The 12,636-nt window shown below is 36.1% G+C and overlaps 1 protein-coding gene across 2 annotated transcripts in view; it reads left to right on the top strand.

Moving 5' to 3' along the window:
* LOC115234499 overlaps positions 1-12,636 on the top strand; it is a 148,297-nt gene that overhangs the window by 104,171 nt on the left and 31,490 nt on the right. For both annotated transcript variants that reach the window (XM_029805631.1, XM_029805632.1), the window contains one exon: positions 3,346-3,700. In XM_029805631.1, the coding sequence (XP_029661491.1) occupies positions 3,346-3,700 (355 nt within the window). The remainder of the gene's footprint in view (positions 1-3,345; positions 3,701-12,636) is intronic.

Genomic DNA, 12,636 nt, shown 5'->3' with positions numbered 1-12,636 from the left:
AAGAGTGTGTACGCGCAGAATTTGTCAACAAAAGTTAATACTTATTAACAGTTTAACTTGGAAATTCTCCAGAGAATAGGAAAGAGGAAGAGAGAGAAGAAGAAGACGAGATAGTGTCTGTTCGTCGCGAGCAAAGACGAAAATCCTCAATGCCTGCCGGTGGACACGACTTTCTCGTCACCGGGTAGACGGCGCGTAATTAATTCGACGGGTTAGTTCAGGCACACGCCTTGTACGTGTACATATACAAGAGTAACCGGAGACGAACAGAAGCATCTGGCTTTGAATAAGGCGGGAACGATACGGTAGATTGAAATCCAACCGACTGATCCATCTCTCCATTATGTTTGTTGTTGTCGGATCGAATTTGAGGGAAATGTTTACCGCGAGGACTAGAATTACCGTAATCCTCTTCCGCTATAGTGCGTTATTGCTGGAGATATTGTTGAATAACGAAATAAAATTAGGAAAATATTCTTGATCAAAAACACGATTTAAATTCTCCATAATAAGAGCCACGCCCGATAAGAAGTGCGAAAGTTTTAAAGAAAATACTTTTTATTAAACAACTCTGCTTTCCCCCCACACATACAAATTTTTTATTTTTACCAGAATATAAAAGAAGAGAAGACAAAAGTCTCTCCAAGCATTTTGGAGTTCTTCAAAAAGGGAAAAAAGTTTCTTAAAGACTGAAGGATTTAAAAAATGTGAAGTTTGCAAGCTCTACGAACTAAAGATCAAAGAGTACAAACTTCGCGATGTTACAAATACGAAGATTCTAAAGTTGAGGGAGAAAAAATTGATTAAGTAATTCGAGATCAATGTGCCAATACAACTCCGGATGAATATTTTCATGCCGAATAATTCTCGGGTCTCGAAATTAAGGAACATAGCGCGAACATATCGGATTAATATTCATCGTGGATCTCGCGGGTCACTTTCCTCGAATTTTCCCGTACATCTAATTTTCTCCGACCGGCGCGTATATACACGTCCCAGATGAGATCACGTTCAAAAAGGAGTTTGTTAACCCCATGCTCAAACGGCGGGATCCGAATTAGATCTCGCCTGGACTGCATATCCACCGGCGAACATTCGGAGCGACATTAATGTAACCGACATTGTCGTAGCTATCAGCGAGAGATAAAATGGAAGAGAAAGATTGAGAAAAGTTTAATTTTATTTACAGGAAGAAATAATTTTATATATGTCTTTATATTAAATTAAATTATTTGAAATTCCAAGAAAGAGTGTGTACGCGCAGAATTTGTCAACAAAAGTTAATACTTATTAACAGTTTAACTTGGAAATTCTCCAGAGAATAGGAAAGAGGAAGAGAGAGAAGAAGAAGACGAGATAGTGTCTGTTCGTCGCGAGCAAAGACGAAAATCCTCAATGCCTGCCGGTGGACACGACTTTCTCGTCACCGGGTAGACGGCGCGTAATTAATTCGACGGGTTAGTTCAGGCACACGCCTTGTACGTGTACATATACAAGAGTAACCGGAGACGAACAGAAGCATCTGGCTTTGAATAAGGCGGGAACGATACGGTAGATTGAAATCCAACCGACTGATCCATCTCTCCATTATGTTTGTTGTTGTCGGATCGAATTTGAGGGAAATGTTTACCGCGAGGACTAGAATTACCGTAATCCTCTTCCGCTATAGTGCGTTATTGCTGGAGATATTGTTGAATAACGAAATAAAATTAGGAAAATATTCTTGATCAAAAACACGATTTAAATTCTCCATAATAAGAGCCACGCCCGATAAGAAGTGCGAAAGTTTTAAAGAAAATACTTTTTATTAAACAACTCTGCTTTCCCCCCACACATACAAATTTTTTATTTTTACCAGAATATAAAAGAAGAGAAGACAAAAGTCTCTCCAAGCATTTTGGAGTTCTTCAAAAAGGGAAAAAAGTTTCTTAAAGACTGAAGGATTTAAAAAATGTGAAGTTTGCAAGCTCTACGAACTAAAGATCAAAGAGTACAAACTTCGCGATGTTACAAATACGAAGATTCTAAAGTTGAGGGAGAAAAAATTGATTAAGTAATTCGAGATCAATGTGCCAATACAACTCCGGATGAATATTTTCATGCCGAATAATTCTCGGGTCTCGAAATTAAGGAACATAGCGCGAACATATCGGATTAATATTCATCGTGGATCTCGCGGGTCACTTTCCTCGAATTTTCCCGTACATCTAATTTTCTCCGACCGGCGCGTATATACACGTCCCAGATGAGATCACGTTCAAAAAGGAGTTTGTTAACCCCATGCTCAAACGGCGGGATCCGAATTAGATCTCGCCTGGACTGCATATCCACCGGCGAACATTCGGAGCGACATTAATGTAACCGACATTGTCGTAGCTATCAGCGAGAGATAAAATGGAAGAGAAAGATTGAGAAAAGTTTAATTTTATTTACAGGAAGAAATAATTTTATATATGTCTTTATATTAAATTAAATTATTTGAAATTCCAAGATTTTATTAGCGCTATTGTTATAAAATTTAAGTCATTTTTTTTCTCAGTCGATATAATAGTTCGTCAGTTTGTATTTTTATATATTAGAATATTTTATATATACATATATATATTCTCCTATAAAAATATAATACATTGTATAGCTAATAAGTAAAGATAATATTATATGCAATTGATGGAAAAATATGGTATTTTGACGTTCCCGGTAATCTACGTTACTGCCAGCCACAATTCCAAACGGATACAATGGTAGGGTTTGCTCTCGAAATAACGATAAACATTCCGTAATTTAATTAGCAATTACAAAATGTTTGTTACAACGCGCTCAACGCGATGGCACAAACGATTATCGTACGTGCTGGTGTACTTCGCTCGAATAACTTGTCCTACGTGGTCTGCCGTTGATTGATCGTATTACACAGCGGACCCGATTACAGAATAACGCGTTAGCCTGCGGTGTACGAGTTTAATGTCGATAAAATTCTCGGCGTTTTAACTAAAATCTGGTCACATTCGATAAATCGATACTCAGCGATAAAGAAAATATGTATCAAAAATTTAAGAAAGAGAAAAGTTTATATCTAGAATTTTCATATCTAAGTTACGTTCTCGTTGCTGTAACATTCGTTTATTCTGTCATTTTCCATTTTTATTCTGTCATTTTTCTATTATCCGAATTTTTTCTTACTGCTTTTTACATTTTTTACAAATTTAGGAAATATAAAATTTAATTTACTATTTTCATAGATTTATTTATTATTATTTTTTTTTTATTTAATACGATAACACTTTAGTCTAGAGTTTTAAGCAAGTTCCCGCGCCTACTTTATACTAACGATCTAATTTCACGCAGGTTCAGGTTCCGGTTCTGGTTCCGGAAGCAGCGGCTGTGCCTCCAGCACCCTCGGCACCCTACCGTTGAACCGTTGCTACTCGTCTTTGCCCAGAGGCGCATTGGCGGCCTATGGCAGTCTCACAAGACCCGCTACCCTGCCGCGTCTTCCTTTGGGTCTTGGCCTAGGCCCGGCACCCGGTACTGGTAACGGGCCGCTACCGCAAAACGATCGGGATCGAGACAGCAATGGTAGCAGCAAACGTAATAGCGACAGCGTGCTCTGCCATCGGCTACCCCTGTTACACCCTCTGCCTACTTGCGACGTTAGCAGCCACCAGGGTACCGGCTTTCACGAGATATTCAACGCTATCAGGTAAATCGTTTCAATGATGACATATGTATGTGACTCTTATATTTTCTCTTTTAAATTATTATATATTTGCATAGAAAGATTATGTAGTATTAATGCAAAAACATAGCGATCAATACTTGTAGATTAAATTAAATTCTTTGCAAAATATATTTTTTAATCTTCGAATATTTTTAATTATGATGCAAAATATAATTATATCGTCAACATATATTATAATTATTTTCCTATAATTTTAGTTAACTATCGTCATTTTTCTCAACTATATAGAATATTTCTTGTATTTATTTTTTACCGTTTTTATATTTTTTTAATTAGAGAAGGTTCCGTTTGTAACTGACGTTATTTATTATTTATATGAACATATGCAAAGTTATACACATAGTTAATTGTTTAGAGAGAGGGAAGATTTATAATCATCGCAAAATATTAATGTTGCGTAAATCACGATCGATCTTTGCTGATCATGTGCGTCAATGGTCCAACATGAAAACTCAATAATTTCGTGTTACGGTGACGTTAAACGCGATGATATTAATAATTATGTACGACATTTCGTTATCGATTTAATCGCATTTGCCATTAACATCATAATTACGTTTTATGATCGACATGAATTGCATTGAGATGGATCGAGTGATCGGTCTTGATGCGTATAGATATTTTTACGCATAAATTATTATAATATCATTCCATCGTATGGAATATGCCCCCGGCATCGTAATCCGTATAAATAAAATATTCAATGGAAAGTACCGTGTCAACGCTGATAGGACATTACATTTGAAATAATAATCGCGCATCTCGTAAAGCGCATAAATTCACGAAAGTTGTCTGATTGATAATTTCAGTAAAAAAGTTTTTACTAAAGTTTTGGAAGAAAATCTCCAAAGAGGGAAAAAAAAACAAATTCTAAAAGAAAGAGAACGACATCTCTCTTAAGAGGAGAAATTTTAGGAAGAAAAATGATCTCGCTATTGAATTCGTTTCTTTCGCAAGCTCTTTTGCATACAAAGAAATTATTACATTCGCGACCTTGAAGTAAGCTTCGCAAATGACCGAACAACTTGTCTCTTCTGATTACCTTCTCTACGAAGAGGGACTTTTCGTGAACGAGGATTCGCGCGGCCTAAGTATTTCCGCGAAAGATATCTCCGAACTTTCTCGGATTGCCTTCTTCTCGAACGGCCTGTTATGGAAATTAGAGGGGACGAGCGGGAATATTTCGTCGGCGAAATTACACGCGAACTTTGCGGGCGGCGTCGACGGAAACTTTCGGCCGGAAGCTGCTGGATCTCCTCGATTACGGCAACAGCCTTCTCTCCGCCGCAAGGTCGCGGAGGAGTCGCGCGAAACTTCCCCTATCGCTATTCTCAATCCGACAACGAAGAAACGAGATGCATTCGCTCGGCACTTCGGCCGAGCATTAGATACCGTTCCGAAAGTTGGGTCTCGGACTAGGGAAACTTGTCGGAAAGTTCAACGGGCCGTCCGCTCATCCAGCCGCGAGAAGCCCGATATTTCGCATAATTACTGGCGGTGCTTGCCCGAAGCTGTATGAGATTTGCGCGAATAATTTGCGGAATTATTCGGGCATGAGCCTCAAATATTGTCTTCTTTTTATGAAATTTTGATTTATATAATATCTTCTATAGAAATTTACATTCGATAATCTCTCATTTAGAGAAATCATTCATTCAATTCAAATTCTTCTCGAAGTTTACTTTTCCATAACGATCACTTACACAAATTTCTTTATTTTTTATAACTTTTTAATATTTAGTATAAAATATTTTATATATCCGTGAACCATTAATAATATTTAAAAGAGCGCGCACATCTCATGAAATGATTTATAGCTCGCGTAATTCCCGGGATGTCGCGCGATATGCTGGTCCAGCCGACAGCAGGAGGAAGGAAGTCGATCCATTTCTCGCAGATGCGAACCCCGACACGGGTGCTCCCAACTGTATTCTAAAGATTCCGAAAAGATTTCTTAAGACCGCGACGGGAATAAAAGTTTTGCCGCCACCTGCCCCGCCGGCTATTCTTCTTTTCTACGCCTGCGATTCGGTACAGTGGTCTTTAGCCGATGTTGATTCCAGGATGCTATATATAACTCGCACTCTCTATTCTGCATCCTGGTTAATTGTCCATTCTCGCTCGATCATTAAGAGTGCCTTTACGGACCAGAAAAATATTCGATCTTGTCGAAATAATCGAAAGGGGGGGATAAAATATAACACGCGGAATTATTCGGGCATGAGCCTCAAATATTGTCTTCTTTTTATGAAATTTTGATTTATATAATATCTTCTATAGAAATTTACATTCGATAATCTCTCATTTAGAGAAATCATTCATTCAATTCAAATTCTTCTCGAAGTTTACTTTTCCATAACGATCACTTACACAAATTTCTTTATTTTTTATAACTTTTTAATATTTAGTATAAAATATTTTTTTTGAGCTTAACTAAATAAATTAATAAAAATGAAGTTATAAAATTTCATAAATTTTTGTCTGATTACGATATGGACATACTTACGGAGGATATTATGATATTCGAGAGGAAAAAGGAGATGACTATAATTGGAATGAGATATTAATTTATTCTCAAATGTAAATCTTATATATATAAATCTTATACTCGCAGATGCGAACCCCGACACGGGTGCTCCCAACTGTATTCTAAAGATTCCGAAAAGATTTCTTAAGACCGCGACGGGAATAAAAGTTTTGCCGCCACCTGCCCCGCCGGCTATTCTTCTTTTCTACGCCTGCGATTCGGTGGTCTTTAGCCGATGTTGATTCCAGGATGCTATATATAACTCGCACTCTCTATTCTGCATCCTGGTTAATTGTCCATTCTCGCTCGATCATTAAGAGGGCCTTTACGGACCAGAAAAATATTCGATCTTGTCGAAATAATCGAAAGGGGGGGATAAAATATAACACCCATATATTTTCTAATTAATAATTAACGATAAGATTAATAAAAAAAGATGATGGTTATCGATTCTATTGTTGGAGAAAGTTAAAGTCACATATATCATTGAACCTACTAAAAGTAATTTGTTTATTTTTGAACACAAAGTTGGATGGAAGAAACAAAATATAAAATATCAGTTTAAAGATTGAAATATGATTTTAATTATTTTTAGATTGTTTTAACGGTTATTCTTTTGCAAATTATAATCATTAAAATAATTTTCAGGAACATGTTCTCTAATTGTGATATGTATTCTCGGCTCTAGTAAATTAACTTGCATAAAACATGATAAATGTGATACTGATTGGTATTACAAGCTGCGGTTAATGAAAGCGTATCTTGCGTATTATTGCAGATTATCGCCGTATAATAACGCGCGAGAAAATTACGTTGTTATCCGTTGCATTCCGCTGCCGCTGAATAGACCCGCCGAACAATTCACGAGGATTTGTATTCGTTATCGATATTAAATATAAAACGGTGACCTGGCTCACACAAAGGCGGCTCCAATATATCCACAAATGCAATTACGCACGCCGTAATGCTCTTACGTTATAAATCGAAACGCGACAAGCACGCGATCCCAGACAAAACCATAGCCACGCGATGTCGATGTGTCTCTTCCTTTTTTTTCGGAATGTGTTTTGGCCAAGTTTTTGAATATCGTATTTTGCAACGGCTTTGATGCAATGTATGTATAACAGAGGTACACATATGGTAAAGTTGATGTTTTTAATTAAAAACTCACCTTCGCCGAGCGGACGCGAGGTAAATTGGAACTCTCGGCGGAAAAATATTCCCGAGATTATTCCCGGACCTCTGAACGCTGTCCGCGCTTTTCCGCGCGCTTTCCATCGCGTATGCAATGTGTGTCCAATGCGCGAATATATTTCATTAAATTTCCCGTTCTCAACCTTTAACGGCCCTTCGTGGTGTTGCCTCCATCGACTTTTGTTTCGATTCAAAAGCGCAAGAAATCGTGCGAATTATACGTTATAAGAAGTATTCGGACTTTCGATTGACTCTTTGATAAAATTTAAGACATATCCGAAAATGGAAAATACACACAATTGTACAGAGAGGTATTTTATTATATGTGTGTGATTCGTTTATATCTCTATGTGAGAAATGTGCGCACCGATTTATTAAACCAGAAAAAATATTTTATACTTTATAAAATTATAAATTTTGCAGTAGTAACAATAAAATATGAATACATATATATTTTTATACATCAAGCTTCCCCCTTAAATTTTTATTAAAAATAATGACCAAGCGTGGGAACATTTTGATATCTCGTTTCACAAAAATAATATTTATGAAAATGATAATTTTTTCACATATTCATATAAATATATTCATATAAATTATCTTGATATACATAAGTATTACATATTAAAATTTCAGCCATTCTTTTATAATGTTTCATTTGTGTGTACTAGGATATTTCTTTTTTTTTTAAGAAAACGAGTTTTAAAAAATGAATGTTAAAATGCAGATTCCAAATGACTTTTCAAATCTCGATTGAATTCTTATTACTAATTTCTCGTAAAAAAAAGATAATTGAACGGTGAAAAATAGCCTGCTTTGTCATACTTTGTGGCTAAAAGAGATCGATGTGCCGCGCGAATGTTTCTAAGTGACGTTTATCGACGTGCTGTTTTCCTCTCTGGAAGAGAGAGCCAGGACAAAGGGAACTAATCGATCTCACTTCCTGCCCGCGTGTCCCGCCATCCTTCATAAACGCTCTATCCAAGATTTTCCATAAGCATCAAGATATACAGGTTCTACACGCTAGTTGGAAAGTAGCTTGGCAAAATGATCGCTCATCATAATCGATTCCCATCGTCGAAATAACGACGGGCTATTCTGCTCCCGAAATTTCGCGAGTCACGCCGAATCGCGGCGATCTCTCTTCAACCTGTTAAATGCACGAGACTTATCGATCGCTGGATCCGCCTGCGAACTTCTGATATACGGGGTATCACGTATAATTCCTTTTCCTCCCTTCTTGTAGAATTTTATCCCGCATCATTCGGAATAATATGTTCAATGTCTGTCGAGCGTTTTGTTCATTTGAGGATCAACAGAATATTTCGATGAAAAATGGTCTTTTCAAATGTCACCTCGTAATCAGAGAGTAAGAGATTTTAATCCAGAAAAACTTTGTCAAAATTTCCGAGTTTAATTAAACAAAGAGATTAAACAACTTAAAAAGAAGAGATATTTAAATATCAGAATTTTTAAATTTTTAAGGCTTTAGTTTTTTTTTTAATGTCTGTATTCTAAAGATTCCGAAAAGATTTCTTAAGACCGCGACGGGAATAAAAGTTTTGCCGCCACCTGCCCCGCCGGCTATTCTTCTTTTCTACGCCTGCGATTCGGTACAGTGGTCTTTAGCCGATGTTGATTCCAGGATGCTATATATAACTCGCACTCTCTATTCTGCATCCTGGTTAATTGTCCATTCTCGCTCGATCATTAAGAGTGCCTTTACGGACCAGAAAAATATTCGATCTTGTCGAAATAATCGAAAGGGGGGGATAAAATATAACACCCATATATTTTCTAATTAATAATTAACGATAAGATTAATAAAAAAAGATGATGGTTATCGATTCTATTGTTGGAGAAAGTTAAAGTCACATATATCATTGAACCTACTAAAAGTAATTTGTTTATTTTTGAACACAAAGTTGGATGGAAGAAACAAAATATAAAATATCAGTTTAAAGATTGAAATATGATTTTAATTATTTTTAGATTGTTTTAACGGTTATTCTTTTGCAAATTATAATCATTAAAATAATTTTCAGGAACATGTTCTCTAATTGTGATATGTATTCTCGGCTCTAGTAAATTAACTTGCATAAAACATGATAAATGTGATACTGATTGGTATTACAAGCTGCGGTTAATGAAAGCGTATCTTGCGTATTATTGCAGATTATCGCCGTATAATAACGCGCGAGAAAATTACGTTGTTATCCGTTGCATTCCGCTGCCGCTGAATAGACCCGCCGAACAATTCACGAGGATTTGTATTCGTTATCGATATTAAATATAAAACGGTGACCTGGCTCACACAAAGGCGGCTCCAATATATCCACAAATGCAATTACGCACGCCGTAATGCTCTTACGTTATAAATCGAAACGCGACAAGCACGCGATCCCAGACAAAACCATAGCCACGCGATGTCGATGTGTCTCTTCCTTTTTTTTCGGAATGTGTTTTGGCCAAGTTTTTGAATATCGTATTTTGCAACGGCTTTGATGCAATGTATGTATAACAGAGGTACACATATGGTGAAGTTGATGTTTTTAATTAAAAACTCACCTTCGCCGAGCGGACGCGAGGTAAATTGGAACTCTCGGCGGAAAAATATTCCCGAGATTATTCCCGGACCTCTGAACGCTGTCCGCGCTTTTCCGCGCGCTTTCCATCGCGTATGCAATGTGTGTCCAATGCGCGAATATATTTCATTAAATTTCCCGTTCTCAACCTTTAACGGCCCTTCGTGGTGTTGCCTCCATCGACTTTTGTTTCGATTCAAAAGCGCAAGAAATCGTGCGAATTATACGTTATAAGAAGTATTCGGACTTTCGATTGACTCTTTGATAAAATTTAAGACATATCCGAAAATGGAAAATACACACAATTGTACAGAGAGGTATTTTATTATATGTGTGTGATTCGTTTATATCTCTATGTGAGAAATGTGCGCACCGATTTATTAAACCAGAAAAAATATTTTATACTTTATAAAATTATAAATTTTGCAGTAGTAACAATAAAATATGAATACATATATATTTTTATACATCAAGCTTCCCCCTTAAATTTTTATTAAAAATAATGACCAAGCGTGGGAACATTTTGATATCTCGTTTCACAAAAATAATATTTATGAAAATGATAATTTTTTCACATATTCATATAAATATATTCATATAAATTATCTTGATATACATAAGTATTACATATTAAAATTTCAGTCATTCTTTTATAATGTTTCATTTGTGTGTACTAGGATATTTCTTTTTTTTTTAAGAAAACGAGTTTTAAAAAATGAATGTTAAAATGCAGATTCCAAATGACTTTTCAAATCTCGATTGAATTCTTATTACTAATTTCTCGTAAAAAAAAGATAATTGAACGGTGAAAAATAGCCTGCTTTGTCATACTTTGTGGCTAAAAGAGATCGATGTGCCGCGCGAATGTTTCTAAGTGACGTTTATCGACGTGCTGTTTTCCTCTCTGGAAGAGAGAGCCAGGACAAAGGGAACTAATCGATCTCACTTCCTGCCCGCGTGTCCCGCCATCCTTCATAAACGCTCTATCCAAGATTTTCCATAAGCATCAAGATATACAGGTTCTACACGCTAGTTGGAAAGTAGCTTGGCAAAATGATCGCTCATCATAATCGATTCCCATCGTCGAAATAACGACGGGCTATTCTGCTCCCGAAATTTCGCGAGTCACGCCGAATCGCGGCGATCTCTCTTCAACCTGTTAAATGCACGAGACTTATCGATCGCTGGATCCGCCTGCGAACTTCTGATATACGGGGTATCACGTATAATTCCTTTTCCTCCCTTCTTGTAGAATTTTATCCCGCATCATTCGGAATAATATGTTCAATGTCTGTCGAGCGTTTTGTTCATTTGAGGATCAACAGAATATTTCGATGAAAAATGGTCTTTTCAAATGTCACCTCGTAATCAGAGAGTAAGAGATTTTAATCCAGAAAAACTTTGTCAAAATTTCCGAGTTTAATTAAACAAAGAGATTAAACAACTTAAAAAGAAGAGATATTTAAATATCAGAATTTTTAAATTTTTAAGGCTTTAGTTTTTTTTTTTAATGTCCGTGCATCAAGAATTATATAAAAAATGTGAAGTTGATGTATATATATATTTTTTTTTTATGAATACGACACTCCATATTCTTTTTATCAAAAGACGGATTATCATGTGCTATCATATGACTGTCATCATGAAAATAAATGTCTATATTTTTTAATTATGTCTATATTTTTTTATACTAACGTGCAAGCATCAAATTTGTCAAACAAGAACGGTTATGCCTTCCGATTTAGGGAGTTGTCCGATATGTAAACGAAGAAACAATAGCTTGAGAGTTTGTAGCAGCTGGCTATGCTCCCTCAAAATTTCATAACTGCCTCGTCATTCACGTGAATTTTTGCACGTCATAGGAATCGCGCTCGTAAATGAATTTATAAAGGATTGAATGCTTTTTTCTTTTTTTTTCGTATTTCGTCATCACTGCCAAGAAACAAATGATTCGGTGTAAGTCCATAAAGAGGAAACGTGTAACTTTACGATACGCAGCTTTACGCAAATTTCATTATATACATGTAATGAGATTATATATGGTATCAAAGTAACAGAAAGAAAAATTGCGAATAAATGAAAGGATGATAATAGTTATTTAGTGTAATATATCTAAAGAAAGATTTTTTTTCAGATATAAAAATGGGATATAACTAATGATACGAGACTTCTAATCTTAAGAATAATATCAGACGATTTAATAATAAAGTAATAAATATTTCATAGACACACATATACTTTCGCTTGAAGGCCGATTTGTCAAAAGTCGACAATTTATTCAATATTAAATCAAGGCCGCTATTTGTCTCGCAATATATCAAGTATCTAAGATCGGGGAAGTAAATTACCTTCATCTAACATAAATCCAAGCTTGTCAGACCCGACGAAAAAGTACAGTAAATCAAATTCAAGACAAATTCATCGTCGTTCCAGAAATTCCGTAATAAACGATACCGTGCTTTTTCTCATTCCTGTTTTCGCGAATCGTCTTCAGTGCAAGATATCAACATCAGTATGGACTTGGTATAAGTACTGGGACGCCCGCGAAGCGTTTTCGAGGGTGCTCGCGAACGAAGATACATCGTTTCGGT

The sequence above is a fragment of the Formica exsecta genome, unplaced genomic scaffold (genome assembly GCF_003651465.1).
Source record: "Formica exsecta isolate Colony F162 unplaced genomic scaffold, ASM365146v1 scaffold2, whole genome shotgun sequence".
Lineage (NCBI taxonomy): Eukaryota > Metazoa > Arthropoda > Insecta > Hymenoptera > Formicidae > Formica > Formica exsecta.
This window is presented reverse-complemented; position numbering and strand designations above follow the sequence as displayed.